The sequence below is a fragment of the Vombatus ursinus genome, unplaced genomic scaffold (assembly GCF_900497805.2).
Source record: "Vombatus ursinus unplaced genomic scaffold, bare-nosed wombat genome assembly UNPS02009205.1, whole genome shotgun sequence".
Lineage (NCBI taxonomy): Eukaryota > Metazoa > Chordata > Mammalia > Diprotodontia > Vombatidae > Vombatus > Vombatus ursinus.
In genome coordinates this window covers 1643141-1659417 of record NW_020948983.1, presented here as the reverse complement: position 1 = coordinate 1659417, position 16277 = coordinate 1643141, and the positions used below count along the sequence as shown (strand labels likewise).

The 16277-nt window shown below is 33.8% G+C and overlaps 1 protein-coding gene across 2 annotated transcripts in view; it reads right to left on the bottom strand.

Moving 5' to 3' along the window:
- Positions 1 to 2020: 2020 nt before the first annotated feature.
- Positions 2021 to 16277, bottom strand: part of FAM204A (family with sequence similarity 204 member A) — a 41323-nt gene continuing 27066 nt past the window's right edge. For both annotated transcript variants that reach the window (XM_027851764.1, XM_027851765.1), the window contains exons 7-8: positions 6706 to 6812; positions 2021 to 6410 (exon numbers count right to left, since the gene is read on the bottom strand). In XM_027851764.1, the coding sequence (XP_027707565.1) occupies positions 6359 to 6410; positions 6706 to 6812 (159 nt within the window). In that variant the 3' untranslated portion in view covers positions 2021 to 6358. The remainder of the gene's footprint in view (positions 6411 to 6705; positions 6813 to 16277) is intronic.

The window sequence follows — 16277 nt, the reverse complement described above, 5'->3', positions numbered from 1 at the left end:
TCTGCCCCGAAGAGTCTATATTCTATGTAGACAAGACAAATAAGAACAAAATACAAGCAAGGGTAAATACAAAGTAATTCTTAGGGGCAAAGACACCACTCCCTGAGGGGAACAGGTAAAGTCTCATGTAGAAAGGTGGCACTTAAGTCTTGATAGAAGCTAAAGATAGCATGTGGTGGAAGAGAGGAGAGGGCATGAACGAAAAGGCATGTAGATAGGAAATGGTACATCATATATGAAGAATGCTAAGTAGGCTTGTTTGGTTGGATCATAGCATATGTGAAGGGCAATGTGCAGTAAGCCCAGAAACAGAGACTAAAATGAGATTGTGAAGGGTAAGCAGAGTTTGTATTTTATCTGAGAGGAAACAGAATTTTGTGCAGAGAAGTCAAATGTTCATGTATCTTAAGAATATCAATTTGGCAGTTATATGGAGAACTGACTAGAGTGGAAAGAGAATGGAGGAAGACTAATTATGAGGGTATTATAATAGTCTAGGCAAGAGGTGATGAAGGCCTCAATGAGGGTGGTATCTATGTGGAGAGAAAATGAAACACATGAAAGATACTACAGAGGTAAGACAAGATTTAGGAAACTATCAGATGAAGAGGTAAGGAAGAAGAGTTGAGAATGATTTTGACATTGTGAACCTGGGTGACAAGGATGGTTCTACTTGTAGTTATGAAAACAAGTAGAGAATCAGGATTTTGGGGGGAGAGTAGAGGGAAGATAATGAGTTCTGCTTTAGATATGTTATGTTTGAGATGCCTATGGGGCATTTGATTGGAAATATCTAATAGGTAGCTGGTGATATGGGACCAGAGCTCAAGAGAGAGAAGGGGATTGGATAGATAGATCTGGGAGTTGTCCGTATAGATAATTGAACCCATGGGAGCTAATGAGATCAGAGACTGAAGAGAAAGAAGGGGGCCTAGGGTAGTGACCTCAGGTAAACCTACACATAGAAGGCAAGGCATAAATGACAAAAAAAGAATAACTGGAAAAAAGTGGTCAGATAGATAGAAGAACTAGGAGAGATCACTGTCAGGAAAACTCAGAAAAGAGAGCGTATCCCAGAAGCACATGGTGGTGGTCAGCATCATTAAATGCTGACAGAGGTTTAAGAATTTTAAAGACAGAAAAAAAAAAGGTCCTTGGATTTTGCAATTAAGAAGAGATCATCATTTAGGTAGGAAGAAAACGTCCTAGACATCTTCCTATATAATTCTATCTACTTAGACAAAAACTTTATTTTAATACATGGATTTCTGGTGCTTCTGAAAAATACAAGTGATGGATTCAGATGCAACAAGACCCTGGAAACAGGATTTCAGCATAATTTCACACAGAAATACACGCTCTTATACTTCCTAAATAATTAAAATGGCATTGATGGCATAACATTAATTATTTAAAGTACAAAATAATTTTGGCTACATTTTTGGAGCACTTTGCTTTTTTTCAAAGCACTTTCAGATCCATTATCATATTAAGAAGGCACTGATGCCATAAATACCCAGCACTGGTTCAATCGACATTTGGTTTTGGAAAAGATTTACGTGTACATACTTTGTCCAAATATTACTATTTGTTTCATGAAAGTCATGGCTAAGACTTTAGTAGAGTGTAAATTTTAAGCCAGAGAATAAACAGTTGGCTTGAAAAAATACTAAATTGACATGCAAAGCATTTGCTGTTCTGCCAGATACTAAAAATAAAGGTGACTTGTGCCAACATGGAAAACTTGAAGCATTTCAGTTGGTTCCAGAACCTTTGACAATGGAGGTGTCATAATTTTTTCCTGTGTATGACCTGTCTCGATGTCACCTATTTCCACAACCTTCAATTTATTATTTCTTTAAAAAGGAAAACAAATTCTGCAATAAAAATGGCACGTTATTTGTAACATCAGCTTGACACAGAAAGGTTTTGGGGCTGTGGAATATGTATCTTAGAAATTTTATACCACTTTTCTGTATGCATACTATGAAATCTGAAGCTCTGCATCACTGGGAAACAGTGAAGTTTAAGGCTCAGTGAGGTTTATTTGGCTCTATGATTTCTCTGAACCTGTGTCTTCTTCTATCACATGGAAACAAGAGAGTAACATTTGTACTACCTCATCACAGGTTTGGGTTTTTTTGAGTATTAAAAAAGACAGCAGATACATAAAACTTTATAAACAAAAATATACAATTTGTACTAATATATTATGTATTCACTTTAAATTTATATCACTAAACATTCTTAGTATTTTACAAGTGAAACAAAGTTTACTGCACTAAAAAATAATAGTATCAAATGACAAACCAAAAACATAGGAACAACTCAAGCAAGAAGATACTGAAGAAACAAAATTTGTTAGCATATAAGTTTTTATCTGAAGACTTGATATTTGACATTCTAAGCCAATGTCCAAAGTTAAATAACATTTTATTCCTATCCCTGTCCTCCCCATTCATATCTGTCTACCTCAAAAATAGAAGCATTTAAAATATGGAGTTAAGAGATTTATAATCAGTTGTAGAAACCTGTTTAGCTACTGATTTACAACCTTGGCAGTGGTATTTAAGTCTGTCATCAGAACTAATTATAACTGGCCTTAGATTACCATATTCAAACTCTCCTCTTGGTGAAAGAAATAGAATGTTCTACTGAAAAATCAGAAACATCCCGAGGGCTGCCAAACAAAAATGCACTGCAAACTTTAGTTCTCAGAATCAATGCTGTAAAGCTTGAAATTACTATTCTTTGGTAAGTTGTTTTAGCCTGAAGGACTTAAACAATAAACCAGCTACATTAATGCCATACCGGTGGCCTGAAACATATTAATCTCTGTTAACAATAACTGACATTTACATTACTAATTTAACTCCAGCATTCTTGGGGCAGCAAATGTATATGTAGAAGCTTCAGGTAGTAGAGTTATTACTTCTCTAGAATGTACCCTTCTTCTTGCTGAGAACAGTATGGAGAATGTTATTAGCCACATACATGTGTAGCATGATCACTGCATCAATCATTTTGTTTTTAAAAATGACAGAGTAAAATTTCTAATTCATATGATAGAAGATGGAGAGGCAGTATGCCATAGAGAATCAACAGTGAGCTGGTCCCAGAGCCTGGGAGACCAAGGTCTCTGCTTGGCCAGACTGTGAGTAGGATACCCTGAACAGAAAAGGGGCTTGTCTGGCCCGGCAGGGAAACTGCCTCATCATTGCTCTCTACACAAATGAAATCCATGATTGGCTAAAAACACCCCATGTGGGATAATGCATCTGCACAGGCAGCTCAAGGCACTTCTGGCAGTGCCCTGAGAGCAGATGTGGTAGATCCTAGGTTCTCCACTGATGGCTGCTACCTTCAGCATCACCTCTCCCACCTATTTCCACTCAGACACAATCGTTCAAAAGGACCCCTATACTGTCCCTATGCTGGACTGCCATGGTGGCAGCGCTCAAGCAGCATCCAGGAGCTGTGAACTGTTCCCTGGCCCTTCCCCACACCTGAGATAACTTCTAGATCCTATACCCTTAGAGCCCTTTAACAAGTACCTTAAAACACACAACTCCCTAAGGCTTCAAGAAGTCTAATGTGGGAAATTTCAGGCAATCGGAAAATCTTTTGAGTAGTTTGACTTTCTAACACTTCTCAAAATCTTGCCATATCAGTTACTAGAGCTGAACTTGTGAATCAGGAAGGATTTTTAGCCTTGAGCACTACCCCTGAAGTTAGACAATGCCTGAAGGAAATAGGCCTAAGGGAAGTAGAAAGAAGGAATAGGTAGAAGGAAAACATATTCCCTAGCCTTTTCATTTGCACAGGTTTAATAGTTTTCAAAGTGCTTTTTCATTGGTGTTTTACTATACTCCGGTGAGAGAGCAGATGGCAATATCCCCATTTTACAAATGAGAAAAAACTAGAGCCTAGAAAGCTGAAATGATTTGTTCAAAGTGACACTGTTAGTGGTGGAACCCATACTAAAAACAAGTCTTCTGACTGGTCTTCTGATGACTAGTATATTCCTCTTTCCATTATATCACAGTTACAACAAGCACAGCAATCTTTCATTTTTTTTCCAGAAAATTATGTTTTTAAACAATGTATCTAATAAATCAGAGAATTAATACCTGCTGCTATAGAAAATTTTCTCTGAACAAAATTTTAGGTACTTCCTTACAGAATAGGTCTATACAATGGTTAGTATTACAATATGCCTTATCACCTCTCTTAGACATTTAGAATGACTTTGAATATAACAGGGATTCTATAAATGGCATGTAACTGTACCCTCAAAGACATGTCATGTATAAAGAGAAAAACAGAAATTGAAAAACAATAAGATGTTCAGTTCATATTCTTAAGATGAATTATAAAACTGGGTAAAAGAGCTGTTGAAGTTCTATTTCCCCAATGAATCATCATTCCTTAAATGGAAAACAATGACTTCTATGACCTCAAACAACAACGAACCATTCCCTTTCCCCCAAACACAAAAAGCAACATTAATGCTCATAATGTAAAACCTACCTAATGCTCTGGATAGTATAGATATATTTCACTGTAAAACTGTTCTGGAAAAGTTATGTAAAAACCAAATCACATTGAATAGAAACTACAGAGCACTCTAAAGAGCACTGCACTGACAATTAATAAGACCTTGGTTCTAATTCTGATTCTACTACTGACTGACTATGATTTTGGACAAGTTATGTCATGTCTCTGAGTCTTAATATCTGTAGCCACAAAAATCTTCAGGTCTACTAGTCCATGATTCCAAAAATCTTTTGAAATATAATGTGTTAAATATATATCTTCTAAAAATTCAGATTTGTATTTGTTGGACTTTCTTAAAGGCATACCTGCACACCATCTCCTTGAATATTTCATGTATGGTATTCAATTCACATTTATATTCACATAAAAAATCTGAGTTTGATTTTTCATAGTGTGAACTGTGTATAACCCCTGAGATGGTTTAGATTAGATAACTGGAAGTCATTCAGAGGAATTAGGATTATTTGGCCTCAGAAGAAAACATTAGCTGATGACAATGGTGATAAGCTTTTCTCCACCTCTGAGAACTGAGACCAACACAGTGATATGATCGTTTTTTTTGGAGAAATTGATGCAAAGAATAAACAACCATTTGTGGGACAGCTTATGTGCTCTCTACAAGATCTTTTGAAGTTCATTTTAGAATTCTGCAATGCTAGCATATTTTCCTATACTCTATGATGACAGGTAAGATATCTTTCAAGGTATCCACTCTCCAAAATAATTGAGAGAGAGAGAGAGAGTGTGCGTAAACAAAGAGAAAGAAGAATGAAATAATACAAACCATATATTTAAAGAATTTAAAACATTATTTTCCAAGTAATATCAAAATGATTATCTATTTATCAATATCCAAACTTCATGACTAATATGCTATCTAAGAAGAACATTAAAATTCAAAGAACCACAGGGATAAAAGAGACAATGAGACGTGAGTAGTCTATGTGTATTCTCAGGAAGAATTTAAACCAAAGCAAACTGTATGACATTTTCCATCCTCAAAGGTACTTAAAATTATTCATTGACTTTTACCAAGCAGCCATGGGAAAAACAAAACAAAACCCAATTTTCTAGAAAAAAATATTTAGACAAAACATCATTTGTATTAGAACTGAATGTTTTTTGGCTGGTTTGGTTACATGCTCTTAAGCATACTTATGACCTACTTACTAACAAATAAATACAATTATTTAAAAAAGAAAATCTATGAGGATAGTTTATGATCATAAATATTTAAGTTACACAGATTTCAATTGCTAAATATTCATCAAATAGTGGAAAGCAAGTAATTTTTGCTGTATATAAATATATTACTCCAATAAAGTCCAACTGATACCTTAACAGTGCAAGTGATCCCGAGTCCTGCAAGGCTATTACAGTAAGTTTGGCAAGGCCTGCTCACAGAGTATACCTGTTCTGACCAACAGCCTAACCATGCTTGGAAAGCCACCAGAAGACAAAATTACTTTGGCCATGGCAATCAAATAAATATTATTTTCTATGGCATAAAGAGGGATTTCAATGTGAACCAATAGCAGGTATATCCATATCAATGACTTCATTAATACTTTAAGCACTGATGTATGTATACATTATTTCCCTTATATTTTTTCTTAACTATATTCTCATATTTATTAAGAAAAACTAATTTTTTAAACAAAATAATATACATTTTTTTAAAAGGTTGAAAAAATAGGGAGAATTGACCCACTAATCTGCTGTTTACTTTCCCTAACTGGTATCAGATTTAGCGGGCTCCCTTTGAGCAGTAAGATACAACTTTTCAAGGACGAAGGCCTAGTTACATATATCCCATGTTGCTTTTGGTTTCCCATCTCTTCTTTGCTTCAAACCTAAAACAGAAAGTACAAATCACCTATTCATTATTAAAGCAATTAAATAATTAAAATATTTTTTAGCAAGTAACGAAGTGACGTTAGATTTGTTTTAATCTTTCAAATACTTCACCAGGTCCAAAATAATATCAAAATAAGATGAGGAAAAGTATATTTACATAGTGATAAAGATCAGGCAACGATATTTTAAAACTAAATTAAGATTGAAGAAGTACAGTAAAACACACTGGCAATATTTGTGTGCTTCGTATGGCTATAATACTAATTATAACCTAAATTTTGAAGTACTTACCCCCATGCAAGTTTCTTCTTTTTTTGAGCCTCTTGTGAAGTTTCAGCATCTTTTTTAGCTTTTACAAAGTTGCGGCAAGCAACAGCTTTGGCAATTTTTACGCCAAGCTAAAAGAAGGCAAAGAGAAAAAAACCTCACATCATAGCTAATACAAGAGCTACTTTGAACCTAATTAGAATTCAATTATCCAAAATCTGAGAGTAAAAGAAGAGATCACGTTCTACATTTTAGAGATGCTTGTGGCTTTGAAAACCTTTATATAGGTGTAGCAACATTTAGGTCTCAAATCATTCTTCTTCCCATGATAATCAAAAAGAGTGTAATGGAAAGACTAAAATATTTACTTCCCAATAAAGACCTTTGCTCTACATCAGGCTAATCTTTATACCATATTCTGCACACAACAGTGGTTTTCCTTTCTTTTTACCTTGCTCATGTTTTCTGCCCTTTGATGCTAACCTAAGTCCTCTCCATTAAATGTTTTCTCATTTCAGCCTATAAAGCTCTCTCTTCTTCCTCTTAACTAGGTATATACAACATACTTCCACCTAATTATATATTATTTTATATTGGTTTCTTGTTGCTTCACGTATATATCTCCCAAATCAAACTATAAGCTCCTCAGGTGCAAGCACTTTGTGTGTTCTACTATGTATACCTCACAAAGCCTTGCATTGTGCTAGATGTTAAAAATGCTTGAGTGATAATATAATATGTGTGTGCTAGTGTGTGTATATATATATATATACATATATATACACACACACATATATGTGTATACACACACACACACACATCACTTGAGTGATAGTATAGGCCACTCCTATCAAAAAGAAAAAGATTTTTAGCATCTCCATATACACAAATTATAATACGCATTACTATACTAATAATTATGTATATTATAAAAGACACAAAAGAGATGAGATAAAATGAAATATTTGATACTAGAGTCAAAAAATAGCCCCTGGATCTTATTGGGGGAGAGGTTACATAGACTGACTTACATTTTAGGAAAGTCACATTGGCAGCTGTGGGGAAGATGGATTAGAATTAGGAATGACTTAAGATAAAAACCAATTAAAAGATTATTTCACCATCCAAACAAGAGGTGATAATGGCCTAAGCTAGGGTAGTGAGTATGTAAGAAGAGAGAAGGGGATATATAAGAGAAGAGCTGGAGACAGAAATGACAAGCTCTTGCAACTGAATGGATACATGGAGTAATAATGAGTAGGCCAAGATTAAAAATCTGGATGACTAGGAGGATAGTGGTAGACTCAACAAAAGCAGAGTAGATTTGGGGGGAAAAGATAACATAATATCTTCAGCAACCCATCTTAATATCTGCTTATCCTATGTGATTCAATTTGTCCTACCTGAATGAAAAAGTGGGGCATGGAATTTACTCTCTGCCCAGGGTCCCAGAGCATAGAGCCCAACCCTTGGGGCTAGTGATCTGGAAGAAAGGGTGTGAGTACAGTGTGAAGAGGTAGATAGGAAGGTGAGTAGGGCGGGAATTTTACTTGAGCAGCAGCTGGTGTCTAGGCTGAAGTTAGATTATAATCAATCTGAGGGACTGCTAAAGAAGGGGAGAAATTGGGAACATGTAGAACTACTCAGGGATAGAGCAGGAGTGCTGGTCCACAAGGGAAGAAGGGTCTGCTATAGTGCTGGAAACAAGCCCCAGGACTGACTATAGCAGGAAGGCTGGGATGCAATCTATCTTTCCACCCTTGAATGATTACTCCTCTTTCCCCCCTACCCTCTGCCTCACCCTGCTACACTCCCCACACTTTGGAGACTACTGGTATAGGCTCCTCATATGGTTTTCTTCTTTAGAATACAAGTTACACACGTAGACCAAAATCATTTCAATGTACTGCTCTTTGGTGGTATCTTTAAATTGATATTCATAAAAGGAAATCAAGTGTTAATGGTAGTCCACATAAAAAAATAGGAATTTTCAGCATAAAGTTGTCTAAATAATTGCAGGTCAATGGAAACAATATTACAACCAAAATAAGAATAGCAAAATTTGATCAACACCAGCTGGCAAAGCCACTGACGAAAGAAATTATGATTCTGATTTAAGAGACAGCTGAAGAAGCAGGTTAAATCCATTGTTTATTCAAAATACTAAATCAATACCACAGGACCTAATATAGGTGCTACCTTTTAGCCAAAACAAAGTCAAATTCCACAGTAATATCCATAAGACATCTTGGATAATTTTCACAACAAAAATTATAAGTGATTATCTCCAGAAACCTTTTATACTGTTTGCTCTATTTTCCTTTGCCTGTTCTTGGCAATCCCTAACACTTAAGTCAGCATGAAGACAGTGACAATTTTAAATAACTACAAGGTCTTTGGCACATCAGTTAGCTAACAGAAAGGAAACTTCAGAAGAATTTTGTGGTCTAGTTTACAGTTAAGCAAATTTAGCACCACTCAAAAATTATACTCATTCCCTAATGAAAAGCTCTCATAACTATGGAAAAAAAGAGTCTGAATTTATGCCTACTAAACTAGCTACCGTACCTGACTGGAGCTTGCCATTTGAGTTTTCAAAATTCACAATACCCACTTTTATGTATAAGGTTCACAACAAATCATGAAGATTTTTAAAAAATTTTGACTTCATTCCACTGAACTCTAATGGAACTTCAGTACATTCTACTGTTTTGCCAAGATCCCTGTAGGCAGTGAATAATTGATAGTGATGCTACCCTATGAAAAAGCACTTAGAAAATTTTTATCATGCAACCAAATTCAGCTTATAATTTGTATACTTAAAAAAGATAAATGATTTGAACCATTAATATCATTTGCCATCAACAACATAATGAAATTCTTTTCTATGATTACTGTAAATTAAGATGTACCATAATACCAACATTTTAAATGACGGAAATTTCTCAATCTATGTTACCTGGACCATGAACAGACAAATCAGAGTATATATGACTGTGTTAGGACATGCAGTTATTTCATTTAAATGTGACTTGATCTTGACATGGTCTTATACTCTAACAATCTAAAAGCTCTAAGTTTCCCAGCTACATTGAACCCAATCCAGGATGATACTTCACCCAAAGATTTAGAGTACATGCTTTTTAAGACAGTATAAACTTGCTTAAAATAATACATTATAATGCATTAAACAAGTATTGGCATGAGAGGGCTCCATCATTTTATGAACTGTGTAAATAAAAGAAATCGACTGGGTACACAGACAATGCATTCAAACAGTTCTTTTAAAAGGTCAGCTTCTACCTGCATTTTACATGAGTTAGTTCAAACACAATATTCTGTACCTGACAAACACTAAAAAAGCATGCTGTCTCTGTTTTCACAAAATTTAATAACAGACCCATTTAGATGGTAAATGTAATGAAAAATCAGGGTATGCTTTGTATACTTAAAACTTAATATTCTTCATTTATTTCTCTGTACACTGAAAAGAATGAATGTTTTAGAATAAAAAGATGTAAGATCCTCTGTGGAATAGATAGTCTAGGGATAAAGTATTATATGAGGCAAGATGACCAAGTTCTAATTTTCAGAACATGAGAATAGATGCAATATGATAATATTACAAATAAATATTTTGTGCAGAGTCAGGGTTCTTCTATACCTCTGGCTAACACTTGTACCTTCATGCCCCAACCTAAAAATCACAAAAGCTTGCTCAATTGCCTTTATGTTAAAAACTGTTTGGGCCATTAGACAACTCAATAGCAATACAAGGTAAAAATAAGTAAGAAAATATGAATAAGGATATACGCAAAAATGTTTTGTGTAGCTAAAGTATCAGCATTTTCCATACAGAACATCCAATATTTTGCTGCATTTTAATTAAGGTGTCTAAACATTATCACAAAGAACGGCAAATTGGTCAGAGCACGCAGTAAAGAAAATTAAGCTCTAAAGGCTTTTTATCACCATATTTCAGGAACCAAGGGTGTAAAATGTTCTAATTTGGGATATATTAAAAGCCATAAAAGGTCTTTCAAAAAGATTAATGGTACTTTGCTTGGATTTAAGATAAGGGCTTTAGCTGGTTGGAAAAGCAGGGCCCTGGCTAGACCCTTGAGGCATTCATCTTTACAGCCACTTGGAAGATTTGTAAAAGCGTCTGCATAACCTCAAGCAAATGCACTGCGACATTTTTTTAATTCCTTTCAATTTTACAGGTTTAGAGTGTGTAAATCATATTGGGTAGTAAAACAGATATAATGGCACATCCTTGTAACATAGTATAGATTTTTAAAAGACAAACTTTAAAAATCAAATGAGTTTCTCTGTAGTAAGGTCTTGCCATTATAAAGTTTGCTGATAATCATTTGAAGCATCTGACTTGAACAGCTTAATCTAGCATGGCTCTAAACTTCTTATTCATTTCAGAAAATATTTTACTCATCTCAAAATTACTACCTTGTAACTAACAGATTTATGAATCTCTCCACCACCCCCACCTCATAGCTTTTGGACACTTTTGAGGCACTTAGTTAAAAATACCAATTATCATACTTTAACTTTTCATGGAATAATAGGTCTCTATGAAAAATATTTATGCCATTCTCTTTTGTTCTTTAATTAAATGAAAACAGATGTTTTCTGAAGTAAAGCGGAACCATTACTGGAGCACTTAAAGTGTTAAGGTCTTTAATTTTTATATCAGTTTGGTCTACAATTCCTGATTGTCTTTACTCAAGCTCAACATTAATGTCAAGCAAGTTACCTAGGAGACGAAAGAGATCAAAGAGACAAAAAACCCTCAAATGTCTGATTAATCAAGCCTGCAAACAGCTTATTTCTTTTAGCCTGCATGCAAGTATGAAAATGAGATTCTGGGAGCCGAACATTGTGCAGATTTGTTCATTCTTATCAGAACAAAGCCAGCGGCAGCTTATTTCATGGATCATTGGCACTGTCATCAGTGCTACACAGAACGGGTGACAGCTCCTCATTTTGAGGCTTGAACAAAATTAGCAAAAAGTCGGCACAAATTAGCCTCTCATCTTTTTAGTAATATGACATTATTCATTTACTTTTTATCCAATTTTTAATTTTTTCTTTGTCAGCTATCCCTTTCTAGTGTTTCCTGTATGGCATCATAAAATGCTTTCTAAAAACAGGCAGAAAATAGCTGAAGTTGAAAAAATTATAATAAAAAGTACAAGGCAGCAAAAATGGAAACATTTCCAGTGACTTATAACATTATATTTTCTGCAACTTTGAAAACTTTGCACAAATGTTGATGTGTTTAATTTGGAATGTCATGTAGTTAAGGGCTTTTATGCAATGAAGAGGCAGCTTATACTATACAGAATAAAATGTAGGCAATAAATAAAGAATGAATTTTCAACCATTTCATAATTTCATAAGATAAATATTGTGCTAAATTCAGGAGATGTTAAATAGAAGATGCATATTCACATTGGTCTCGTCATCTAAGGACACCTGAGAGATGTCCCAAGTTTTTATGTTATCAAAGAAATATAAAGGAATCCATTCTTTTAAGTATTGATGTTAATGGAATTATTACCTCCCTTGTTATAGAATGTAACAATTTCATTATGGGATCATGTACACATACACAAGTATATGTGTTTTACACCAAAAACTATACAATAAATATTACTTAAAATGAACCATTTGTATTTCAAAATGCATTCCAATGGTTTGAGTGTTTTTTAAAAAAATTATCAGAATATACATGAATTGCTCAGTCAAATGAGTTATGAAATGCCAATCCTAAGTGGTTTTTGAAATGGAAACAGTACACTTTCAATCATGTACTCAACACTGAATTCACTGGGTAATACTTTGTATAGCATCTTTGTTAATTATGGTTATGAAGACTTCAAATTAATATATGTATACTACTACATTATGCTACAGCAGAGGGAGAAAAGATGTTTTATTATTTAAGTCACTATTAGATATAGACCTTTATATTCAAGCAACTTCTATTCATAAGGGGGAAAAAAGCATTAAAAAAATTAACCATAAGCTGTTAGATGCTTTACACAGTCCCCTTATAAGAAAGACAGTTTTTTAAAAAAGAACTGTAGTACTGTTTTCAGCAATTTCTTTATCTCTGTTCTTCTAAGTAAGAAAGCTTATTAACAAGCTTTGAACTTAAAATCACATTTACAATAATGTGCCATCAACAGTTTTATAAGCTAATTAGAAAAAGATTAATTAATGACTGGCTGCTAATAAAATGGCAATCATGAAGAAAGAAACCAAGGGTGCTAAGCTTCAACTACCACCAATTAAGAGCTAATTACAAACAAATTATATATGTGTTTTGCTGTGGGCTTTAATTTACTAAAATGGTTTTAATTAAAAGAGAAAACATGCTGATTAATTGAACTGCAGAAAAAATCTACAGTATAAACTGTGCTTTGTCTGTCTCTTTAATTAGACTTGTAACATCTGAAATCTTTTTTTTAAGGTTTGTTAAAAGCACAGATAAACATAATTAAAAGAGAGCATAAGGAATGCCATTCTAGGTGATCACCCAATCATATACCAAAGGTTAGAAGAAAACATTTTTGATAAAAAGAGATATTTTCAAGCATACTCTGAAAGCCTGAGAAAAAGACTCATCCTTAACTAAAAGGTAGATATTTTAAAATATTACAGTGTTCTAACTTTTATGCTATTTAATTAAAGTTCCTAAGCAGGGATTAAAAAACCCTTTAAGCTAGATGCAAAGGAATGTAACCAAGAACACCCCTTACCTGAATACACTCAGATTAGTCTCTATTTGCTGTGCTAAAATATCATCTTCTAATCGAGTAACAGAGGTCTCTGTAGCATTTCATGGACATGCAATATATGCTCCAAGGACAGAAGAAACCCAAAGGTGAAAAATGAAATAACCTTTTATGAGCCTCCTGTCCAATGGTTAGACTAAAGATTTTAAGAAGCACTGACAATGATCAAAATCGAATGAAAAGTGATTCAGTACAAGATACCACACACACACACACACACACACACACACACACACAAACACAACTTATCCTATCCTACAGGAATGATGAAGTTTCAAGCCAGTGAAGAGCTTATCCTACAGCTTCCCCTCCCCTTCTCCCAATTTACTAGGTTCATCCTTATCCACTGATCGTCATTAACACACCTAAAAGCAGCTATTCAATTTTATTCCTTAATAGAAATTATTATAAACACTGAGGAACAGCATCCACAGTTAAGACAGATTACATCTCATAAAAATGAAAAGTGAAATGCATCTCAGCAGGGTGATTAGAGATTATCTGATAACCTTGTATATGTATTGGTCACTTAAAAATCTTTAAAAACTTTACTTTTACTTTAAAAGCACACTGCACATAGAATATTCACTAGCATCATTAGAATCTGCAATTTCGTTTCCTCTCACAAAAAGTGTAATTAGAGATTTCCTATTTTAAATACTGCATGTGTACATAATTAATTTACATTTAATGTACTGCACAGTATTTGTTCAATTTTAAGTGGTGAGAAATCACAATTATTAAGAAATCAGAAAGATATCTAATACTCATAATTTTAGAGATTATGAAAATTCAATAATCACAACTTCATTGAGATATACTGTTCTGCTTCATGTTTAAACAAAATATTCTACCCTGGAAATATTGACTATCACTATATTTTTATATGTAGGAAATATGCGTTAAAGAAAGATGGAGAAAACAATTTCGCTGCTTTGATTTTCAGATGAAGGGCTTCAAACAAAATAATACGTCTGCTTCACTGAAATATCTGACTTTAATTTCTCTTATTTTCTCAGCTTCTCTTAAGTCAGTCCTAAAGAATTGCTGCGTTAGAAATATCACTTACTAAAATGCCAAAAGCAACTTTACAGTTAATCATTTTAACAGCATTATTCCTGTTTAAAAGAATTAATAATAGTTCAAAAAAAAAAGTAACTGGATTGGGCAATACTACTAATGCACTTTGACAGGTAAGCCTAATGTCAAAATTGTTTTATTGATTAGGGAGTTTTTGCCTTCATGTTTAGACAATGAAATCTTAACATAAAACTAAGAAAAGAAAAACAAAAGATCTATATTAACCGGAATATTCTTAGGATCACCTGCGGCTGGAGAACAGTAGTCCACCTACGTACATCTATCCTTAACAAAACTAACCTTTCTCAGAGGGAGGAATACCTTATATGCTAAGATAAAATTTCGTAGCTTTACTTTACACCTCAAATCACACCACTTTCACAGTTAATGTGAAGTTGTTCTAATAATAATATATGATATGTTCATGTAGTCTGGCCTGAAATAAATCATTTATCCAAATCTTCAGAGCATTTATTTCACTTGAGTATTAAAAACTTAACCTAATTATGCTGAGCTTAAGGCTAAAAATATTTTTCCCATACTATTTAAAAGGTCAGCATTACTATCTTTACCATAAAATTTGCTACTGAAGAAAATACATTCTGGCAAAGTAAAAATTAATAGACTCAAATTTATTTCTATTTCCCCAGATACATTTTAAAAATCAATAACAATAACTTGGTTCTTTTAATATCATTTATTCTTGAGATATCTTGGTTATTCCTAAATAAATATTTTGCTCTACAGGACAAAGGCTGGAAATGTTATCATTAAATATACAGGGGAGGTAGTCATTGCCTTAGGTACTCATTTATATAAATTCAAGCAATAAGATCTTTAAAATATGAAATACTTTATCGTATCTTTCTCCTTAATCAAAAGCTTTCAGCTCTGGCACAGATGGCAGTGGATTACAAGAAAGAGTATCTCGAGTATGAATATTAATACTTTGTAAAATGTAAAAGGGACAAGACAGCTACTTCTTCTAGGATGCACAGGAATATTACCTATTTACAATACTGTATATAACGCACAAGTTTCTATCTTTTTGAATAGACAATTAAGTTTAGCTAGTGCTCTGATTAAACCCTATTCTGTTTCAGTAATCTATAGAATGGCAATTACATAAGCTATGGGGTACAATCTAAATAAACTTTAAGGAAATTCATAGGCAGCAAGCCAGAGATGGGGTGTGTTTATGTAATAAACTATTACATTCTCTCTTTCTTTGGTCATTCTGTTTCTAATACTGTATTAGTAAAACTGAAATCAATCTTAGCAGTGCATTAACTTGGTGGAGGTGTGACTCATTTGATGATAGAAACTCACTGTTCTATTGCCAAATAGAAAGCTGGTTTTGATCCACAACAAGAGGACATGCATAAGCCAAGAGAAAAATTCTGCTTCCAAAATGTACTATTCAACCTAACCGGTTTCTTCTTTTTAATTAAATCTAGACTTCAGTATTTGAAATGTTAAAGTACTGATTTCTCATTGGCTGCTATGAAATTAGAATAAACAATTTAAAGACAGTTTTGTGTCAAAGAAAACATCAAGGGGAAGAATTTCAAAGTCAGGTTTTACTAGAACACTTCTTACTACCCATAACAGAATGTGTCACAATAATATGAGACTTCAAGTTAATAGATTACCAAAACAATCAGGTTATGTAATAGTTAAAAGAAAAAACTCCTCAGG